Source organism: Bos grunniens, chromosome 22 (genome assembly GCF_055505025.1).
Source record: "Bos grunniens cultivar Pamir isolate PY7600 chromosome 22, Bosgru_T2T1.0, whole genome shotgun sequence".
Classification (NCBI taxonomy): Eukaryota; Metazoa; Chordata; class Mammalia; order Artiodactyla; family Bovidae; genus Bos; species Bos grunniens.
In genome coordinates, this window is record NC_141186.1 from 17,692,488 (window position 1) to 17,712,049 (window position 19,562).

Below are 19,562 nucleotides of genomic sequence, written 5' to 3' on the forward strand. Positions count from 1 at the left end.
TTCAGGGAAGGGCACTTTTGCAGTCTCAGAATACCAAGACCAATCACTGCCTTTTGATCTGGCACTGCTAGGTGGAGAATTCATCACACAGATCACATCTCTGCATGTGTGCAAAGTGAGGCTTGTATATGGCTGTTTATTCCAGCACTTTTTATGGTGGTAAATGATCGCAAACAACCTGAAGGTCCAGGAAAGGGGGCTGGCTAAAAAAAAATTAACATTTGGAATATAGAATATGGAATTCTATAGTGCTTTAAAAGGAATGTGAAAATTCTTTATAAAATTACATGGACTGATTTTCCCAATGTATTGTGTGTGTGCATGCGTGTTTTGTTTTTGGTTTTTTTTGACTGTTCCATGCATGCAGACTCTTAGTTCCCCAATCAGAGATTGAACCTGTGCTCCCTGCATTAGGAGCACAGAGTCTTAGCCACCAGGCCACCTGGGAAGTCTCCAACTCCCCCTGCCCTGAAGTATTCTTTAAAAGAAAAAAAGTACAGGACACTGTGAATGTCATGCTATAATATGTATAAAAACAGGGAAGATAATATTTTTCAAATATGCCATTATTTCTAGAAACATGAATTTGGAAACTTGGTTACCTTGCTAGAGAGGGACCAGGTGGCTGGCGAACAAGGGTGGGAGAATTTTCTCTTTATACCCTTTCTAATTTTGGAATTTTGTCCTAATTTTAAAAACTAGAATTCTCCCTTTTTTCTATAAACCTAAAACTGCTGTTAAATTTAGTCTTGTTGTTGTTCAGTCACTAAGCCATGTCCGACTCTGCAGCTCCATGGATGGCAGCACGCCAGGCTTCCCTGTCCTTCACTGTCTCCTGGAGTTTGCTCAGATTTATGTCCATTGAGTCAGTGATGCTGTCTAGCCATCACATTCTCTGCTGCCCCCTTCTCCTTTTGCCTTCAACCTTTCCCAGCATCAGTCTTTTCCAGTGAGTTGGCCCTTCACACCAAAGTATTGGAGCGTCTGCTTATTTGTTAACAAAAAGGGATTTATCCAGATGAAGTGAGGATGACTTGTGAAAGTCACTCAGTCGTGTCTGACTCTTTGAGACCCCATGGACTATACAGTCTGTGGAATTCTCCAGGCCAGAATACTGGAGTCAGTAGCCTTTCCCTTCTCCAGGGGATCATCCCAACCCAGGGATCAAACCCAGGTCTCTTGCATTGCAGGCGGATTCTTTACCAGCTGAGCCACAAGGCAAGTCTTATGACTTATGTTCACACGAAAACTTGCCCCAAATATTCATAATTTCCAAAAGGTGAATGGATAAAGAAACCATGAATATTATTACAGATAATGGAATATTATTCAGCAATAAAAAGAAATGAGCTATCAAGCCATGAAAAAAAGCCATGAAAAGACATGGAAGAACTCTAAGTGCATATTACTAAGTAAAAGAAGCCAGTTTTAAAAGCCTACATAATGAACGATTCCAACTACATGACATTCAGAAAAAGACCGAACCACAGTGATAGTAAAACAAACAAAAAAGAGTAGTTGTTAGGAGTTGGGGCAAGGAGGGAGGGAAGGGTCAGTAGGTGGAGCACAGGGGATTTTTAGGGCAGAGCCTTGAGAATGGGCTATCCTGTATATTTCAGGCTTTAGGCATTATTAAATTAACTTAATAAACTTGTGATTAACTTGTAGCAAAAGCAATAGAAGACAAAGGTTAAAGTAAAAGAGACAGATGCAGTATGGAGACAGATTTGTTCTCTCCTATTACTCCATGGAGAGTGACACAGGGAGAGCTGTGCTTCAGGAGAACTTCTCTGGGCCTCACGCCTCTGTAAAACCAGGAGGCTGTGCCAGGAGTCAGGGCGGTCACCTGCAGCTCTAAAAGTTCTGATATCAAGGCCTTTCCCAGCTCTCTAAGCCCCTTCTCCTCCCTGCCCAACCCCTTTTATTTTTCCGCTACTCTACTGTGATGAGATTGGAACCATTCCTGGGGGGACCGTCTTCTGAATGAAGTCTATGCCTTGCAAGCAGTTGTTTTATTTATTTATTTTTCTCTGTCTTTGAAATCTCCGATGAAAAAAGCCAAATCTGTGCTGGCGCTGAGGAGGAGCAACTTGGAAGGGAGTTAGAAATAAGGAGATGGGTAATCAGATCCCAGCAGGTTCCACAGCACCGGCAGACAGGCAGCAGTCTGGCTCCTGCCAGGGCGTTTCCTGTGAGAGAGGCTTGACTGTGAGCTGTCCAAGCTGCTCCAGGCTCCAGCTGGTTATGTGAACTGAGGGAGGTTTCTCTGCTCCTTCCAAATCGTCTCCTGTCAGCGAAGTGTGATTTATGAGATTTCCCTCATAAATAGGAGAACATTGGCTCCTGATAATGCCCTGTAATGGAGGAAGGGAGTGGCTGCTGCATTTTTGATAAATACTATCTCTTTAGCCCACCATCTTGTTACAAAACGGATACAAGAAATTGAATACAGATGGATTAAAGTCTTGAAAGAAAATAATATGGCCTCATTTTAGTGAGGTGTCTAGAGGGTCATTGCTCTCAACTGAGGACCTAGGCTTGATTCCTAGCTTAATTGCCACACACCAGCTGTTATGACCAGAGGCTACTTATTTCTGAGCCTCCACTTCCTCATCTATGGAGAAAAGGTGGGGAAATACTAGTAGCACCCACTTTAGAGGGGATATTATACAGGTTATGTGAGATAAATATCCAGAGAATTCAACATCAGGCATGGAACACATGGTGTGCTCTGTAAGTACTCATGATTATTATTATTAAGGTTATTTTGAATCCCAAATAGTAGATGGTCTAAAAGTAATTTTTAAAATATTTAGAAAACATTTTTATAACTGTGTATTAATATGGCAGGGCTTGCACTTGTGATGGCATCTCAATCCAGTTTAACAAGTAAGCCATATCAAGGAGTGCCTGTGTAGACTGTTAGCATTAATAGAGCAAAATGTGACCTTGGACAAGTTCCTGATTAGTTTCCACAGAGTCTTGGTTTCTTCAGCTGTAAAAGTGAGTACTGCTAATAATGTCCATGTCTGGTATGGGGATCGTATATGCATGGCGTGTGTGAATGTGTGTGGTGTGTGTTTGGGATGTGGTGTGTTAGTGGTGTGGGTATGTGGTATGCATGTGTGAATGTGTGTGGTGGTTGTGGTGATTGTGTGGTATGTGTGGTATTTGTGCAGTATGAGTTTCTGTGGTACATGGATGTGGTGTGTGTCTGGTATGTGCATGTGTGGTAGGTGTGTGTGATGTGTGTAAATGTGAGGTCATGTGGCATGTGAATGTGATGTGTGCATTGTATGTGGGTGTCTGTGGTGTGTATGTGTGTGTATGTGTATGTGTGTTGGGTGAGATTCCTGTAATCACAACATTTGATGTCCTTGGGTAAAAGCACTTTGGTAAACGTAAATAGGGATTTGCTATATAGATATTGATATTTGTGCTGGGAGAATCCACTGTCAGAGCTTAGATTTCTTTTGAGGAGCTAATATGATATGCGTCCACGAAAGAATTAAAAGAAAACAGCACAAGGCTCTCCGAGACTAATTGCAAGTACCCTGGGAGTTCAGAGTAGGGTCATGAGGGCTGAGCCAACCAGGACTTCCTGGGAGGAGCAGTGCTTGGCCTCTAAAACACTGGTTTTAAAACTTCTTTGCTTGCCTACCCTCTACATGAACTTTGGGGGGAAAAAAAATCTCTTTTGCCGCACACATTTTAACTTGACATCTGAAATGTTTACCAGAAATTTAAACAGTTACGAAGGATATAATTTCTGCCATATTGTACATATTGACCTTGTAGAATAAAATTACTCTACCCTCTTAACTGTATCAAATGCAAACTAAATAACAGCAATTTTTAGTTTGCCTTTTTATTGATGTGTCACTTATGTATAGTAGAATGCTCAGGTCTTAGTGTGCAGCTGTTAATTTTTACCAGATCCAGGTGTAATGGTCTATTTCCAGTATTCCAGAATGCAACCTTGCACCGTCTCTCAGTCACTACCCCCAAAGGTGATCATTTCTCTGAACTCAGTCACCATAAGTTATTTTTTGCATATCTAATTTTTTTCCTTGCTTCTTTCCATCAGCATGGTAGCAGTAGATCATTTTTTTCCCTTATCATTTGGTATTCCATTGAATGAATATCTCACATTTAAAAAATCTTATCTATTCCTTGCATAAATTCACTTTACCATTAATATTTTAAGACTGACAAGCATTTTGAAATAAATAGCCCCTTTGAAAAAAAATCTTATGTACTCTTAATGGACATTTTGGGTTGTTTCTAATATTTAGCTATAAAGCTGTGAGTATTTTCCATATTTTGGGGGTAGACATAAACACTGATTTCTTCTGAATATGATCTATGGGTGGAATTGCATGGTGACTGGGGGCAGGAGGAGAAGGGGACAACAGAGGATGAGATGGCTGGATGGCATCACCGACTTGATGGACATGAGTTTGAGTAAACTCTAGGAGTTGGTGATGGACAGGGAGGCCTGGCATGCTGCAATTCATGGGGTCGCAAAGAGTCGGACACGACTGAGCGACTGAACTGAACTGAAGATAAATACCACAAAATATTTGTATCCACCACCACTCACCAAAAATTACCTGTGCAAGTCAGAAATTTTATAGTTATATTGTTCCTATCTTTACCTTCTTGAACTCATAATTCCCTTCTACTTCCTTCACAGAATTTTACATAATATGTTTTCATGCTTGAACTTTTTTTATTGATTTCTCTTTTCTTTTTGTCCAAAATATGTATGTAAATTGAAACGGACATTAAAAAATTTGCTTTGACCATAAAACACTAAGTATCTTTATTTCATATTGATTTATCATTCAGTTCATCAAAATAATATCAGTGTTTTATAATTTGATAAATACTTAATAAAAATAAAAAGTAAGACAGAATGGGAAGTGCTTCTCAGAATGAGATGGATGGGATGGCTTTAAGGTGCATAAGGACCATCCAGGGATCTCGTTAAAATGCAGATTGTGATTCAGAACGTCTGGGTTGGGACCTAAGGTTTCTAATAAGTCTATGGCTGTTGTTTCTAAGACTAAGACTTCTGTCTGCGTCAACAAGAGGAAAACGGGAGTGCAAAGGGAGTTAAAGACAGACTTTCTCCAGGTATAGTCAGGACTGACCAAGGGCTGTGTTTCTAATAAGGCTGTGGAAGATGCTGATGCTGCTGGTCTATGGACCACACTTTGTGTAGCAAGGGTTTATGGTCCCTAGATTAAAGAAGATTTGCTAGCACCAACGTTTTTAACTGTTCTCTACCTTGACTCTGAGAAATTGTGCCATAATCAGATTCTGAATAAGGGAGAAGATGGTCTTCTGCAAATAGAGAGGATGGTTGTGAAGAGGCAGGTGGAAAGGAGAGATGCCGAGGCACATTCTCAGGCCAAGGAAGAATGGGAATGGAAGTAGGCTCTCAGACCCATGCCTTTGTAACAGTTCCTGCCATGCACCCCCTGGCAAGGCTTCCAGTGCCCCAGAGTAGCGCTGCATGCTCTGAAGACCCCTTTTCCAAAGAATGCTAAGATGGTACTGGCCACCTTTTCAGACAGGAGGCCCGTTTCTACAATACGATTGGACATCTCAGGGACTGATTTGAAGGAATAGCGAGTTCACTGGGGGGAGATACAGAGAAGTTTGGAGTCAGATAGTGGGTGGCCTTGAATTCCGTGCTAAGGAGTTGGACTTAATACTCAGCCAGAGGAGGGCCTTGGGGAGTTTTGAGCAGGGAGCTGGTGTGAGCACAGTGTGGAGAGACTAATCTGCTGGGCAGCCTGTGGGATGGTAGGGAAGAGGTTATTTTGTGGTGATGGCAGCAGTGATGAAACCACTGGGATCCGGTTGTGATTTTTATCTCGAGCCCCTGCTTGTGAACTTTTGCCCTGGGTGCACAGAGCTGGGTTGCTCCATCAGGATTTCCTGAAGCCTGGGCTACATTCTCTGGTGGTACCTGAGATGATGATGCATGGAAGCTCAAGGTGACTGAGAGAGGAAAACACACATGCCATTAAATAACCCTGAAACCTGAGGGTGAATAGCATCCCTTCAGCCCTCGCTCTGTCCTGACTACACCTGGAGGAAGTCTGTCTTTAACTCCCCTCCCACTCCCATTTTCCTCTTGTTGATGGAGACTCAGAAGTTTAGGCTTAGGGCCTTTGGTAAGCAATAGTCTCTGGAGAGAATTTTAACAAAATTTTTGCTTTTGTTGAATCAAGTTTCTGTGTACCAAAACGGCAAGTGGTTCTAGTTTTACCCTTGCCATAATGACATTAAACTGTATGTTTTAGGTAAGTTGTTTTCAGTAAGAAAAGTGAGTGAATTTACTAGATCATGTGGAAGAAATAATAATGCACGTGATGTGTGGGTATGGCAAAAATCGTGGTGGTGACATGCAGTGATTCAACTTTGGCAAACATTGGGTTACATTGTGGCAAAACCTGGCGTTTGCTCAATTGTCCTGCCAGTGCCTGGAGAGGCTCTGGGTGGCGGGTGGTGTGGAGGGGGCTGCTGGCATCGCAATGCCTGGACCACTGGCGGTGGGTGGGCCAGGCGGGTCCCCCTGCTGTCCCCACCACCACCTCACAGCCCGCTCCTGCTTCTGCCCACAGAGATCCGCACACAGCTGGTGGAGCAGTTCAAGTGCTTGGAGCAGCAGTCGGAGTCGAGGCTGCAGCTGCTCCAGGACCTCCAGGAGTTTTTCCGCCGGAAAGCAGAGATCGAGCTTGAGTATTCCCGCAGCCTGGAGAAGCTGGCCGAGCGCTTCTCCTCCAAGATCCGCAGCTCCCGGGAGCACCAGTTCAAGTGAGAAGGGGCTAGGGGTCTGGGGCGGTGGGAGGCAATGCTGGGAGGGGAAGCAGCAAGGAAATCAGGACTCCCTGGGGGCAGATGGTGGGCTTTTAAGGCCCAGGGTCTGCAGGTGACTTTCATCTCCAGCCCTCAGTCTTCCTTGGTGTAAAGTGAGGGTAGAAATAGTTGCTACCCATAAAGATGCTGAAAGGAATACACGATGGACCAAGAGAAGCACTTGTCACAGACAGGAAGTGCTCAATAAATGGTTCTGTTGTTATTATGCCACCAAGCACCAGGCTCTGCCTCCATCTGGGCCCAGGTGCCAGCCCATCGCCTTTCAGGACATCTTGACTATACTCAGTTCTCTTTTATCTGGGGGTCAGCCAGCCCATGTCTGCATTCCTTCAGCACAGTGGCCTCAGAATTGCTTCTCTTTGGAATAGATGCTCAAAGTATTCCTCTTCCTTCCTCCCCTGGAGGATGGTGCCAGGCTTAGTTGCTTATTTATATACACACACCCTCCAGGTCCTAATTTCTCACACCCCAAGCTCGGATTTTGAGGCAGGAGGGAGGCTTGATCCTCTTAGGCACATCCCTGGCTGAGTCCTCAAGCTGTAAATGCCCCCTAGCTCAGGACCGTGAAGAGCCAGCGGCCAAGTGCAGATAGAAGCCATGACCTTACCAGGTTGCGCCCCGCCCCCCATCTGTTCCCCCCTCGGCCATACTCCCTGGAGGTCTCCATCCTCTGTGAGTCATCTCTCCAGTGAATGGCCCTCAACCCCATGAGACCAGAGACTTGGTCCATCCTGTCTATTCCATTCCTCTTTCCTCTGGGTTCAATCTCTTTTTTTCTCTCTACATAGGTTTAAATTGTGGTAAACTACACATAACATAAAGTTTACCTACCACCTTAAATATTTTAAAATATACAAGTATGTGGCATTAAGTCCATCCACACTGTTGTGTAATCATCACCCCCATCCTTCCCCAGAACTCATCTTACTAATGTGAAACTCCGCACGCCGTGAACAACGCCTCATTTCCCTTCCCCACCCCCATCCTGGAACTCACCCTTCTGCTCTCTGTCTCTATGAATCTGACTGCTCTAGGGACCTCAGATATGTGAAGCATACAGTATTTGTCCTTTTGTGACTGTGGCTTATTCCACTTTGCATAATGTCCTCAAGGCTCACCCATGTTGTCACATGTCAGAATGTCCTTCCTTTTTGAGAGTGAATGACATTCTGTTGTGTGTATAGACTACACTTTGTTTAGTGGCGTCCACCTTTCTCTCTCTGTGTTTTGCATTCTACTCTGGCCAGGGAGCGCTCTTCCTTCAGACTCCCCTCAACATCTCCTTACCTGGTGCCTCAGCATTTTGAGCTCTCAACTTTTGTGCCTTCTTCCCTTGACATTTGGGGAGAAAAAATGCCTTATTAAAGGGCAAAAATTTATTACATGTTTGCAAATACCATGCATGTTTTCCCACCCAATCACATCTATTCGAACTTTCATTGCAGGAGGATACTTCTGTTAATAACTTCCTCCCAGGCACTGTCTGGGCCCTTTCATACATAATCTCATTTTTCTGATGTTTTGGAGGAAGCATGTACTTTTTAAAATTTTAAGGTAAAAGTGAAACACTTTTTGTTACAAATGCAGAAAAGTAGAAGAAAAAAATCACTCGCCTGCCATTCAGAAGCTCATGTTTTGGTTCCTTTTCATGACTGTCTTTTAGTAACAACAACAACAGTGATTTATTGAGCACATTAACTGAGCACTTGCTTTGAGTCAGATCAGTATCCCATCTTAGAGATGACAGAAAGGCTTGTACAAACATGTCTGTGGGCCAGTTATTGGGAAGTGACAAATTTGAACCTTCACTCTCATTCTGCCTCCTTGGCCTGAGATGAGAAAGGCCTGGGTGTGGTCTGAGAGCAGCCATGGACTCTGAACACTTGGCTAAAACCACAGACTCAGACACATGTACAGAAACCCACATCTCTGGCTGGGCTGTCACGGGAGCCATTCAGGCTGCGTGTTTGGGCTAGAGCTCAGCTTCCGCCCCTCTCCTTCCTCTTGATTTGGATTCAGCTCCCTTTTCCTGTGCTCAGTGTGGACACGGGGGAGGGAGGCACTGGGGGAGCATGTGCAGGGGTACCCTGTTCCTTTGCATTGCCGGTAATGAGCTCAGTCAGCCCCTCATGGCTTCATTAACTGAGGCCACCAGACAGAATGGGAGCCCCAGCTGGCAGTCGGGCCCAGCAGGCTGCTGGACACACCATGAAAGTCTAATTAGGGTGTGGCCAGGTCAGTGCAGCTGCTGTGGGCCCTCAGCACCAGGCTGATGTATCCGCAGAGTTCCCCCCATGGCTTTTGGAAGTGCGAGTCTCCAGGGGATGCCTGGATTTGCGCTCTGACCCCAGGGCCAACCAGCCTGACCTCTGGCTGCCTCTTCTTTGGAGCTCAGTGCACAAGGTCTGGACTGTGCTCTGGGTCCTTCATCCTGGCTGTCCAGAGAAGCCTTGTCCTGCCATCTTGTAGGCCCTTTATTAAGAAGGTCCACCTATCTGCCAGGTAGCCTCTCAGGGTTAGGGGGACGGTGCCCAGGCCCAGGTCTGGTCATGTTATTCCCACTGCACAGTCCATTTGGGCTCCTATAACAAAGTATTCTGGACTGGGTGGCTTGTAAACAGCAATGGTTTTCTCACGGTTTTGGAGGCCGGAAGCTGGAGATCAGGGTGCCAGTGGCGGGATGGTGAGCTCCCTCCTGTGGCTTGTGGATGCCGATCCTCCTTGTGTCCTCATGGAGTGGAGGACAGAGAGGAAGCAAGCTCTAGAGAGTCTTTTGAGAGCACTGATCCCATCATGAGGGCTCCCTTCTTCCCCCATGACCTAATTTAATCCTTCGTATCTGCTAAAGGCCCTACCTCCTAACACCGTCACATTGAGGGTAGAGTTCAACATGTGATGTGTAGAGGAATACAGACACTCAGTCCATAACAAGAACTCATGTCTCTTGACGCCAAGTCTAGCGTTCCTACTTTGCTCCGTGGGTTCTGTCTTTCTAAGGCCCTAGCTGCTTCCTCTCCACCTGGGCAGTAGAACAATTTCCAGCTCCCCAGGGAATGCCCAAGAGGAGTCTGGGCTAGACTCACCCAGGCTGAGTTCCATGTGGCAACCCCGTTCAAGGAAAAGCTCAGCCTATGGCCCTGAGGGCTCACCTGCGGCAGGTTGAACTTTCAGAAAACAATACCATCACGTGTGTCTTCTTCCACCATCACATATTTCTGTTCTAACATACCTTTTTCAAAGCACTCTGACTTCTGTACTCTCATAATCCTCATCGTAACCCAGGGTATAGTGAGGGAGTCATTGGTTTTATCTCAAACCATCTGAGCACCAGGCAAGCTAAGTGGGATGTTACAAAGATTAAACCGTGAGCTTCTGAGTGAGAAAACCCAGGGCTCCTGACTTTGAGCTCGGGCTTCTCTCTCCAAGAAGTCACATGGGTGTATATCAAGCATCTTTTGTTTTCCTGGAGCATGCTTCTTGCTGAAGACACAAGCATGAACGACCCCTCCTCTTTCTCTCTTATGAGTACACAGCTTGGGCACTGTCCATAGGTGATGTGGTTGGGGCAGACACCCAGTCCCTGTGGCCCTGCTCTTTGAACCCTGCCATCTGCTTGCTCTTCAGGCCTAGCATTTAGGTGTCACTTCCTCTGCAAAGCTTCCATGAGTCTGACCTGGTGCCCTCCTGTGTACGATATTCTGCACTTGTTGATTTGCTTATTCAGCCAGTATTTACTGAGTACCCACCAATGCCCGGTGCTGGCTTACAATGGCAAACAAGACAGACTTGATTCCTGCCTTGGTGGGATTTACCATCTCGTGGAAGAGTGAGATGTGGCATCAAACATATGCAAATAAATGAAAGACAGTGTGCCACCAAATGATTGCTAGGATGGAACGATTGCTGGAGTCCAGGTTGGCAGGTCTAAGACAGCTCCCCCCACCTTTCCTGGCACTTTGGTGAAGAGAGCTATATGCTGGGCTCAGCTGGGCTGCTACCCTCTCCACATGGGGTCAGAGTCCCACTTCAGTCATGGGAGCTCAGGGTCCTGAGGGGGCAGTGGGGGAGCTGCAGTCTCCTTGAACACCCACCTCCATCCCCTGCCCAGATTCTGTTGATCAAAGTGGTCTGAGCTCCAGCTCAGCTTCAAGAGGAGGGAGAACAAAGGCTTGCTTTCACTGGAGGACCATAAGAGGATTTGCAGCCCCCTTGGATCCTCCACACTGAGCTAGAACGACAGTCAGGGAAGGCTGCTGGAGGAAGTGGCGTTTAAGCAGAAACGTGAGCTGAGGGTTGAGAAGAAGCAGCCGTGAGGACAGTGTGAAAGGAAGAGAGGCCAGTGGTTCTGGAACTGTGATGAGGGAAGCCATAGCCACTGAGGCATCCGCAGTAGGGAGTAGCATGATCTGATTTCCATTTTTAAAAGGTCACCCTGCATTGGAGGGGGCAAGAGTGATGCTGAGGAGACCAGTAGGCCGATAGGAGTATAGCTCTCCAGGAAGGCATGATGGTGCCCTGGGTGACAGCAGAGCAGAAAGAAAGTGGACAGGTGCTGGGAACTCTCTCAGAGGTAGAGTTGAGAGGAATCCATACCTGACCTGAGATGAAGGGACTTCAGGAGATGTGGCAAAAGCTGCCACCCTGTGTTGTAATAATCTGTTTTCCTTGTCTGCCCCTCTTTTGACAATTGGGCTGCCAGCTCCAAGATGGCAGAAGGGGTGGCTGTTGACTTGGGGTCTCTAGCACCTGGCACCAGCCCTTACTGGATGTTTATTGAGTGAATGAATGAAGGTCAGATGGTAATTAGAGTGGCTCAGGGCTGGGGGTGGTGGGAGTCAAGGAAGGGGACATTTGTCTTCTGGCAGCGTTAGGAGCTTGGGGAGGCTCTTGGGTGAAGGGCCACACAGTCTGGTAGCTCGCACAGGCACAGAGTTGCTGAGAGGACAGCGTGGACTTTACAAGGTCTCTCTGACTAAGGAATCAGGGCCTGCACTCTAGTTTACCAAGTGTGGTCCTAACCAGCAGCTTTGGCATCCCTATCCTCTGGGGACTTGTCAGAAATGCAAAGCCCTTAGCCTCCCCTCAAATGTGCTGAATGAGAAACTCTGGGGGTGGGGTCCAGCAGTCTGTATTTTAACAAGTCCTTCAGGGGATTCCAATGGCCATTTACGTTGAAGATTTGCCCAAGATGCTGATTTTCTAGGTGATAAGCTGTTTACAATTCACTGTCAAGCTATGCCAGCCTTCCGCATCCCTCAGCTCCCCCGGGGTAAAATCCATAATCCAGTGCCCAAGGACCCACTGGCCTTGTCCATTTTGAGGCCTGGAGCTGGGAGCCCTTCCTGAGCAGGAGCATGGCAGGCAGCACACGGGGGCTTAAATCCTTCCTCTGAGGATAGGTGGGTATCCTCCAAACAGCCTGGGTAGTTCTAGGAAACTAGAGGTTTCCTGGAACTAGGATTTCTTCTTCCTGCAGAGAAGTGTTTTCTGAAACCCCAGCACTTTGAGATGTCTGGTCAGAGGAGGGGAGGTGAGGAGAGAGAAAATGAGTTGAGGTGAGAGACTGCCTGCTCCTCACCTCCCCTTCCAGATTCCCGGTGGGCCTCAGGACGTGGAAGACTCTGAGAGACTCTATAGTAAATAAGCCTGTTGACTTCTTTCTGAAGGCTGTTAGACCACAGAATTCTCCCTCCCCAGTCATGCATTGGAGAAGGAAATGGCAACCCCCTCCAGTGTTCTTGCCTGGAGAATCCCAGGGATGGGGGAGCCTGGTGGGCTGCCATCTCTGGGGTCGCACAGAGTCGGACACGACTGAAGCGACTCAGCAGCAGCAGCAGCAGTGTGTGCATGTGTGTGCACAGTCACTCAGTCGTGTCTGACTCTTTGTGACCCCATGGACTATAGCTCACCAGGCTCCTCTGTCCATGGAATTTTCCAGGCAACAATACTGGAATTGGGTGCTGTTTCCTACTCCAGGGCATCTTCCCAACCCAGAGATCCAACCTGTGTCTCTTTGTGTTTCCTGCATTGGCAGGCAGATTCTTTACCATTACGCCACCTTTTTTAAACCAAACTAGCACTCTCTGGGACCCAGTTTGAAAAGCTCTGTTGAGACAAACTCCGGATTCCCCTTTGGAATGTTGGAGCTCCATGCAAACAGTGTGGGAGGTGAAGGAGCCCCCTTCTATTTCTGACTCCCTCAGTTTTTGAAACCCCTGGCCTTCTGGGGAAATACCTGATAAAAATGCTCTCTTCGGAAGTTAAGTGTTGGTTGCTAGTATGTGGACAGCTGTTATAAAAGGAACAGGGAATTCTATTCAAATATGTTTAAGATGGGGAAATTCAGAATGTGGAAAAAGCTGGAAGGTGCTTGGCCAGTCAATGAATGATGTTTAATATTCTCTGCGAAGTAGGTTTAGAGCATCTCAGCTTCACAGAGCAGTTGAGAAGGATTCAGTGAGTAACCAACTTGATTGCCAAGAAAACTTGCTTCTTTGGGGGGATGAAACATCATGGATGTTTTGTTTCCACAGATGTAGCATTTCCCTAAAAAGATGCTACAATTTAGACTTAACCTTCCAGGTGAGTCCTGGGGACAGAAGCACTTTTGTAGTGAGTAAATTGAGCCTATCGATGTGCAAAGGATTCAGAATGAAAAGGTTGGCTCAGACTGAGGTGGGGATGATTGGGGAGGCCCTCCAGGTGGGACTCGCATCTCATAGCTGCTGCTGTTACTATGGCTGTTGTCACACCAGTGATGGCTTTCCAGCAATGCTGTCCAGAGCTGGTGTTCTCCTGGGACGGGTTGCCAGATGAGTCCTTCCCGAGGGCTCTATGTCTGTGCTGTGCAGGTTGTTTAATCTTTCAGATACACCCCACATCTCTGTCACCGTATGTGAGGTCTCTAGTAGATGTTTTACATGCATTATCTCATTAAACTTCATGGTAGACATTGTGACCTGTGAGGTAGGTACTATCTCTCTCTTTCTAGTTGGAAGTATTGAGGTTTTGAGAAATTAAGTAATTTGTCCAGAGGGACACAGCCAGAGCATGTAAGTGGCAGAGCCAAAATTCTAATCTTGGTTTAACCAGTTCCATAATGCAAAAATGCTTCTAGCTGCATGACTCTGGGTGTGCCCCTCGCCTCTCCGGTTTGGGTTCATGTTTCCTGAGAGTCACCCATCAGCCCAGACCACATCCTCCTTGTGTGGGTATCACAGGGCCTCTTCTTCTCCTGCTGGTCAGCTCATGCTTATCACCCCAGGCCAGCTCAGGGCTCACCTCCTCTGCACAGCCCCATAGTCGGCAGCTCCTCCCCTGGCCTCCCACAGTGATCTGTGCGTTGCTGTCCTGGGGTTCGGGTCAGATTATCAAGGAATGATCCAGTTCATGTGTCTGGTTCTCCCACGTGAAACTGCCAGCTGCTTGAAGGCAAGGGACCATTTCTAGGCAGTCTCCCCCTCTCTCTCTGACATACAGATAGAAACTCTGTCAAAGGTTTTTGAATGAATAACTGAAAAGACCAAGATACTACCAAAAACTTCTTCAGAAACCGAAGGAAATAAATAGACTTACCTTGTGCGGCTGCAAAGGAGAGACGTGAGGTCCAAGGATAACATTTTCAGAGAAGCAGATTTTCACTCAACCTGGAGAGTGTTCCTGTAGCCAGAACTGTCCAGCATTAAAGGGGCTGCCTTGGGAGGTGTGAGCTCCCAATCCACAAAGGCGTGTGCACAAAGGCCAGGTGTTTTAGGAACACATTTCTGTAACATGAAGGCTGGTTAGATGGATTGGTGTTTCTCAAAATGAGGGAGGCATCGTCCGCAGCACATGAGCCGTAAATAGGACTGATCTCGTCAATCCTCTCCTACTCTCTGTGGTTACAGTTTGTTTCCAGTGTGTTGCTAACACCCCTCTAACCCCCTTTTAACTAACAGACAGCAAACCCAGGGCATCAGCATCTGCCTAGGATTGAATGATACTCTTTTGAACTTACTTTTTCATGACCTTCTATTTAGGGCAAGTGATGCTGTTTTTTAAAAACTTTTTATTTTAACCAAGACTAGGGAAAGCCCTTTGTAAATAAACCAATATAAGTAAAAAGAAGCAATGAGCAGGGAGGTATGTTGTGGGTGCAGGGTGGCAAAAATCCAGAAGCCAGCATGAGACACCCTGAGGGCCCCTGGCTCTTGGAAAGTGAACATCTTTCATCTCTGCTCTCTCCATCCTCCACCGTTGTCTTTGTTGCTGGGAGGGATTTTAAGGCAGGGGGGTCAGCGTCTTGAGTGGTCCTTGCAGTGGTTACAGCCCCTTTTTCCTCCTCCTAGTTTTTCCATCTGGGCCCTCCCCAGATCCTACACCCAGTGTCCTGGAATCTTCAGAGACTCATCAGCAACTTCCAAAGTGTTAACCAGGACATGATTTACTTATATTTGGATACCTGGGGGAGGGCATGGCAACCCACTCCAATATTCTTGACTGGAGAATCCCATACACAGAGGAGCCTGGAGGGCCACAGTCCATTGGGTCGCAAAGAGTCAGACATGACTGAAGTGACTTAGTACACGTGCACGAATGCTTAATATACATAGATACATGCCTATCATTTCAATTTTATTTTAAAATAAACAATAGATATTGTAATAAAGGTAAAATAGATATTGTGGTAATTAAGTAGTATGCAGTAACTATTGTTGCTAATAATTAACAAGCAGTAGTATGCAGCGGTTTAGTTTTGACTCCATTCCATTAAGCAAAGAGGATAATAATGACCTTCCAAGATTATATAGCACCTTACACTTTGCAAAGGGCTTTCCCAGCCTTTGGCTGCTTAAATACTCCCAAGAATCCTGGTGGGGCTGGCGGAGTCAGGGACGGTGTTGTCATCCCCATCTAACAGGGAAGAGACCCAAAGGCCGGCCAGGGTGGGCCCTGCTTAGGATCCCGCGCTGATTGGTGAAAGAACTGACCAGAGGAGCTGTGGGTCAGCACCGTTTGTCTGCTGAGTGCTGCACACACTGCGTGATGCACCCATTTGGCGGGTGGATAAACAAAAGCAAAAGCTCTCACAGGGAACGAGAAGATGAGGTTGCTCGGATATTGCCTAATGAGGCAGGGACTTTGTCCTGGTACTAAGAATCCATTCAGCAAGTCAAAAGGGAGCTCAGCCGTGCTGCCAGGCACCGGCTCAGCGTGCCTGCACTTTGAGGTGTGAGGACTGAGCCAGCAAGCGGGTGATTACTTCTACGTTAAGGTGGAGGAGGCAGGTGGGGCATCTCTAGGCCATTGGCCCTGGGCCTTGAAATACTCATGAGGGTTTCCTAGGGGAGAAGGGGGTAATGGGAGGAGGAAAATCAATATTTATAGCAAACCTACTGTGGGCTCTACATCCACATACATGAGTCAGTGAATTTCCCCAGTGGCCTGGTGACATGCTGGTTGTAATAACAGTGATGCCAATAATAATTACCATTAGTATCAGATGCTGGGTTTGATGCTGAGAGTGTCTCATGAATTTCCTCATTTAATCCTTAAAGCACCTAAAGTTAGTTAGGTGTTATTCACCCTGTTTTACAGATAAGGAAAATAAAAGATTTAACTAGCTTCCCAAGTTCACCCAGATGGTGAGGGGCAGAACTGGGTATTTGGACCCCAGCCTTTGATGCCATAGAACCCAGCACGGGTAAGCGTAACCTGCTTCAGCCAGGTGACTCAGTTTATATAGTTTTTCCCTTTTGGATTGACTGTCTCAGGGCTGGCGTCAGCTGAAGGCAGCTTCTAAGTCAGCAGACTGCAGCTGAGTGAAGGGGTTGGCCTAGCCCCAAAGCCTCACACCGGTGGTCTGCCACCAGGCGACTCCCAGGCAAAGCCCCAATCACACTCTGCCCCTTCACCTGGGCAGCTGCTCTGCCTCCCACCTGGCCTTCCCGCCCAGTGACCATATCACTGGTCCATTCAAAACCTTCATTTGACCTTGACTTTCGAAGCCCTTCGTGGTCTGGCTCCTTCCTTCCTGCCACAGCTGTCTCCTCTTCACTGCGTCCTGCATCGCCCCTGCCCAAGCCCAACAGAACTTCTTTGGCCCCGGAACATCTATGTCCTGTCTGACCTCACAGCTTCACACTCAGCCTTGTCTCTGCCTGCAGGATGTGCCTGTCTTTGCATGTCCCACCCAGCAAACTCTTACATGTACTTCAAGCCCACTGCAAATGTTTCCATGATTCCCCATCCACCCTGAGGCAGAATAAGCCTCTCCCTCCCCACCTCCTCTGAGGTCCCCTTTCTTAGACAGCATAACAAAGGAGGCGTCTGGTACTCTGATCAGCATCCCTCCCTTCTTCTCTTGATAACAAGACCTCGATTTTCCTCTGGGGAATCATCCCTCAACAGTGGTGAGCCTGTGACCAGCACTGCATCCTTGGCCACATGCATCCTAGCAACATATAATTCCAGGACTTTTGGTGGAACGACTGGGGGAAAGCTTTCCTTTTATGGATTACTATCAGTCACGGTACTTGCCGTTTGGAGAGGGTCTGCCTGAGAGTGAAGCCAGCGCAGAGAGATGAAGGCAGAGCCCAGAGACAGAGCAGTCCTGCTGACATTCTTTCAGCCTCTGGATGCAGCTATGCCTCTTTACAATTTTTTATTACAATTTTTGATCCTTAAAATTTTTCTTCCTCCCATTACTGCTATTTTTGTTTAAGTCAGTCTGAAGTAAGTTTTTCTGTCACTTCAATTAAAGGAGTTCTGACAGTGGCCATAAGAATTCTTGGTTTGGCTTAAGTTTGGCTGCTAGATTGTGAGCCTTCTCAAGCCTCATCCAGTCATCTTTTTAATTCCCTGGGATTGGACAGTTCCCAGCACATGGCAGATATTCAAAGGATATTAGAAGAGTGAGTGAATGAGTGAATGGCTCTAGAGGGGTACAGGGAGATACGAGAGATGGTTCCTGCCCTCAGAGGGGCTAAGTGATGACACAAGCCCACACACGTGAAGGACAACTGACGAGTGAGTTAAGCAAGAAGATAAAATGTCATCCGGAAGTAACTATGTGAGAAGATTGACGTGAGCGGTGCAGACGGAACATTGAGTGGCTCTCAGATGACCCCTGGAGGAAAGGCCTTTGAAATAGATTTTGCTGCGTGGAGTAAGGAGGGGAAGGCATTCCAAGTGAGTGAAGGCAAAGAAGCGAGGCAGGAATGCCCATGACCCTGGAAGAGCTACCCCTCTTCCCAGGCTTCAGCAGCCTCCCTTCCCTGTCTTTGAGGCTAGATACATAAATAGGGAGGGAATTGCCATTCACCATTTTCATTTTTGTGTTTCTTGTTAGTTTTTTCAAATAAGTTGTGGGATTAGAGAAAAAATCTTTTGTGAGATCACATGTGTACATTTGGTTTTGAAACATACAGTGGCTGTTGTCATAGAGGTCTGAAAGGCCCTCACTGGCCACTCCATCACTCACCCACGCATTTTGATAGATGAGGCAGGAAAGCCTCAGAGAATTTGAGCTGCAAGCCCAAGAACACACAGCCAGTTAGCAAAGTAGGGCCACAAGCTGAAGCATGCTCCTCAACTCCCAGTAAAATGGCCTCAGATTCCTTAAGGGCGAAAAATACATGAACCAAGAAACCCATTCCTGGCTCAGAGCTTCACCTACTTACTGCCTGGAGCAGAGAGGGGGTTAAGGGAAAGAGCCGGACTAGTGGCAGATGGGCTGGGCCTCAGATGCCAGCAAAGGAGGTCAGACTTTATCCTCTGTGTCAAAGGTCCATTTGCTTCCCTCGTGAACCCCAGAGAAGATGCCTAAGTCACCACTCAAACTCTCCTCAGACTCTTGATCCACCTGGGGTGGCAGCCTTTGATGGGTTGAATTGAGTCCTCCCCAAATCCACAGGATTTGAGGTCCCAAACTCTTCAGTACCTGAGTGTGACCTTGTTTGGAGATAGGGTCTTTTTATCAGAGGTAATCAAGTAAAGATGAGGGCATTAGAGTGGGCCCTAATCCAACATGACTGGTGTCCCTATAACATAAACAGAGGGGAATTTGGACATAGACACACATCCAGGGAAAACATATGTGAACGTGAAGGTGAAGGCCAAATGCCAAGGGACACCACAGATGGCCAGCACACCCGCAGAAGCTGTGGGAAGAACACAGAACAATGGGGCTCCCCCACAGCCTTCAGAAGGAGACACCCCTGCCAACTTTTCGATCCCAGACTTCTAGCCTCCAGAGCTGGGAGACAGTACACTTCTGCTGTTGAAGTGACCCATTTGTGGTGCTGTCTGGACACACAGAAGCCTGGTGTCCGGCAATACACTGCCCAGACGGTCATCCTGTCCTTCCAGCCCTGGTCCACTCTGCCCCGCTGGCCAGGCCTCCGCCCCTCGTCCACCCGCTCTGCCCTCAGGAACTTCTGGGGATTCTCTCCTTGATCCCTCGGCCACCACCACACACCCTACCCAGCTCATCCTTCTAGGCACTTTTCACCTATCTGCCAATTGTGTGCCCAGACCTTCCTGGCACCAGAGAAACAGTGGCGAGTAAGATAGACATAAACTTTGTTTGGCTGTATCAGTCTTACCTGAGAAAGGGCAGAAGACAGCAAGGATATTGCTGTAAAAAAAAAAAAGAAAGAAAAAGACAGACATAAGCTATAAAGGCGTCA

General features: G+C 47.0%; 1 protein-coding gene across 4 annotated transcripts in view; it reads left to right on the forward strand.

Moving 5' to 3' along the window:
* SRGAP3 (SLIT-ROBO Rho GTPase activating protein 3) overlaps positions 1–19,562 on the forward strand; it is a 247,180-nt gene that overhangs the window by 113,993 nt on the left and 113,625 nt on the right. For all 4 annotated transcript variants that reach the window (XM_086366585.1, XM_086366587.1, XM_086366586.1 and 1 more), the window contains exon 2: positions 6,639–6,831. In XM_086366585.1, the coding sequence (XP_086222711.1) occupies positions 6,639–6,831 (193 nt within the window). The remainder of the gene's footprint in view (positions 1–6,638; positions 6,832–19,562) is intronic.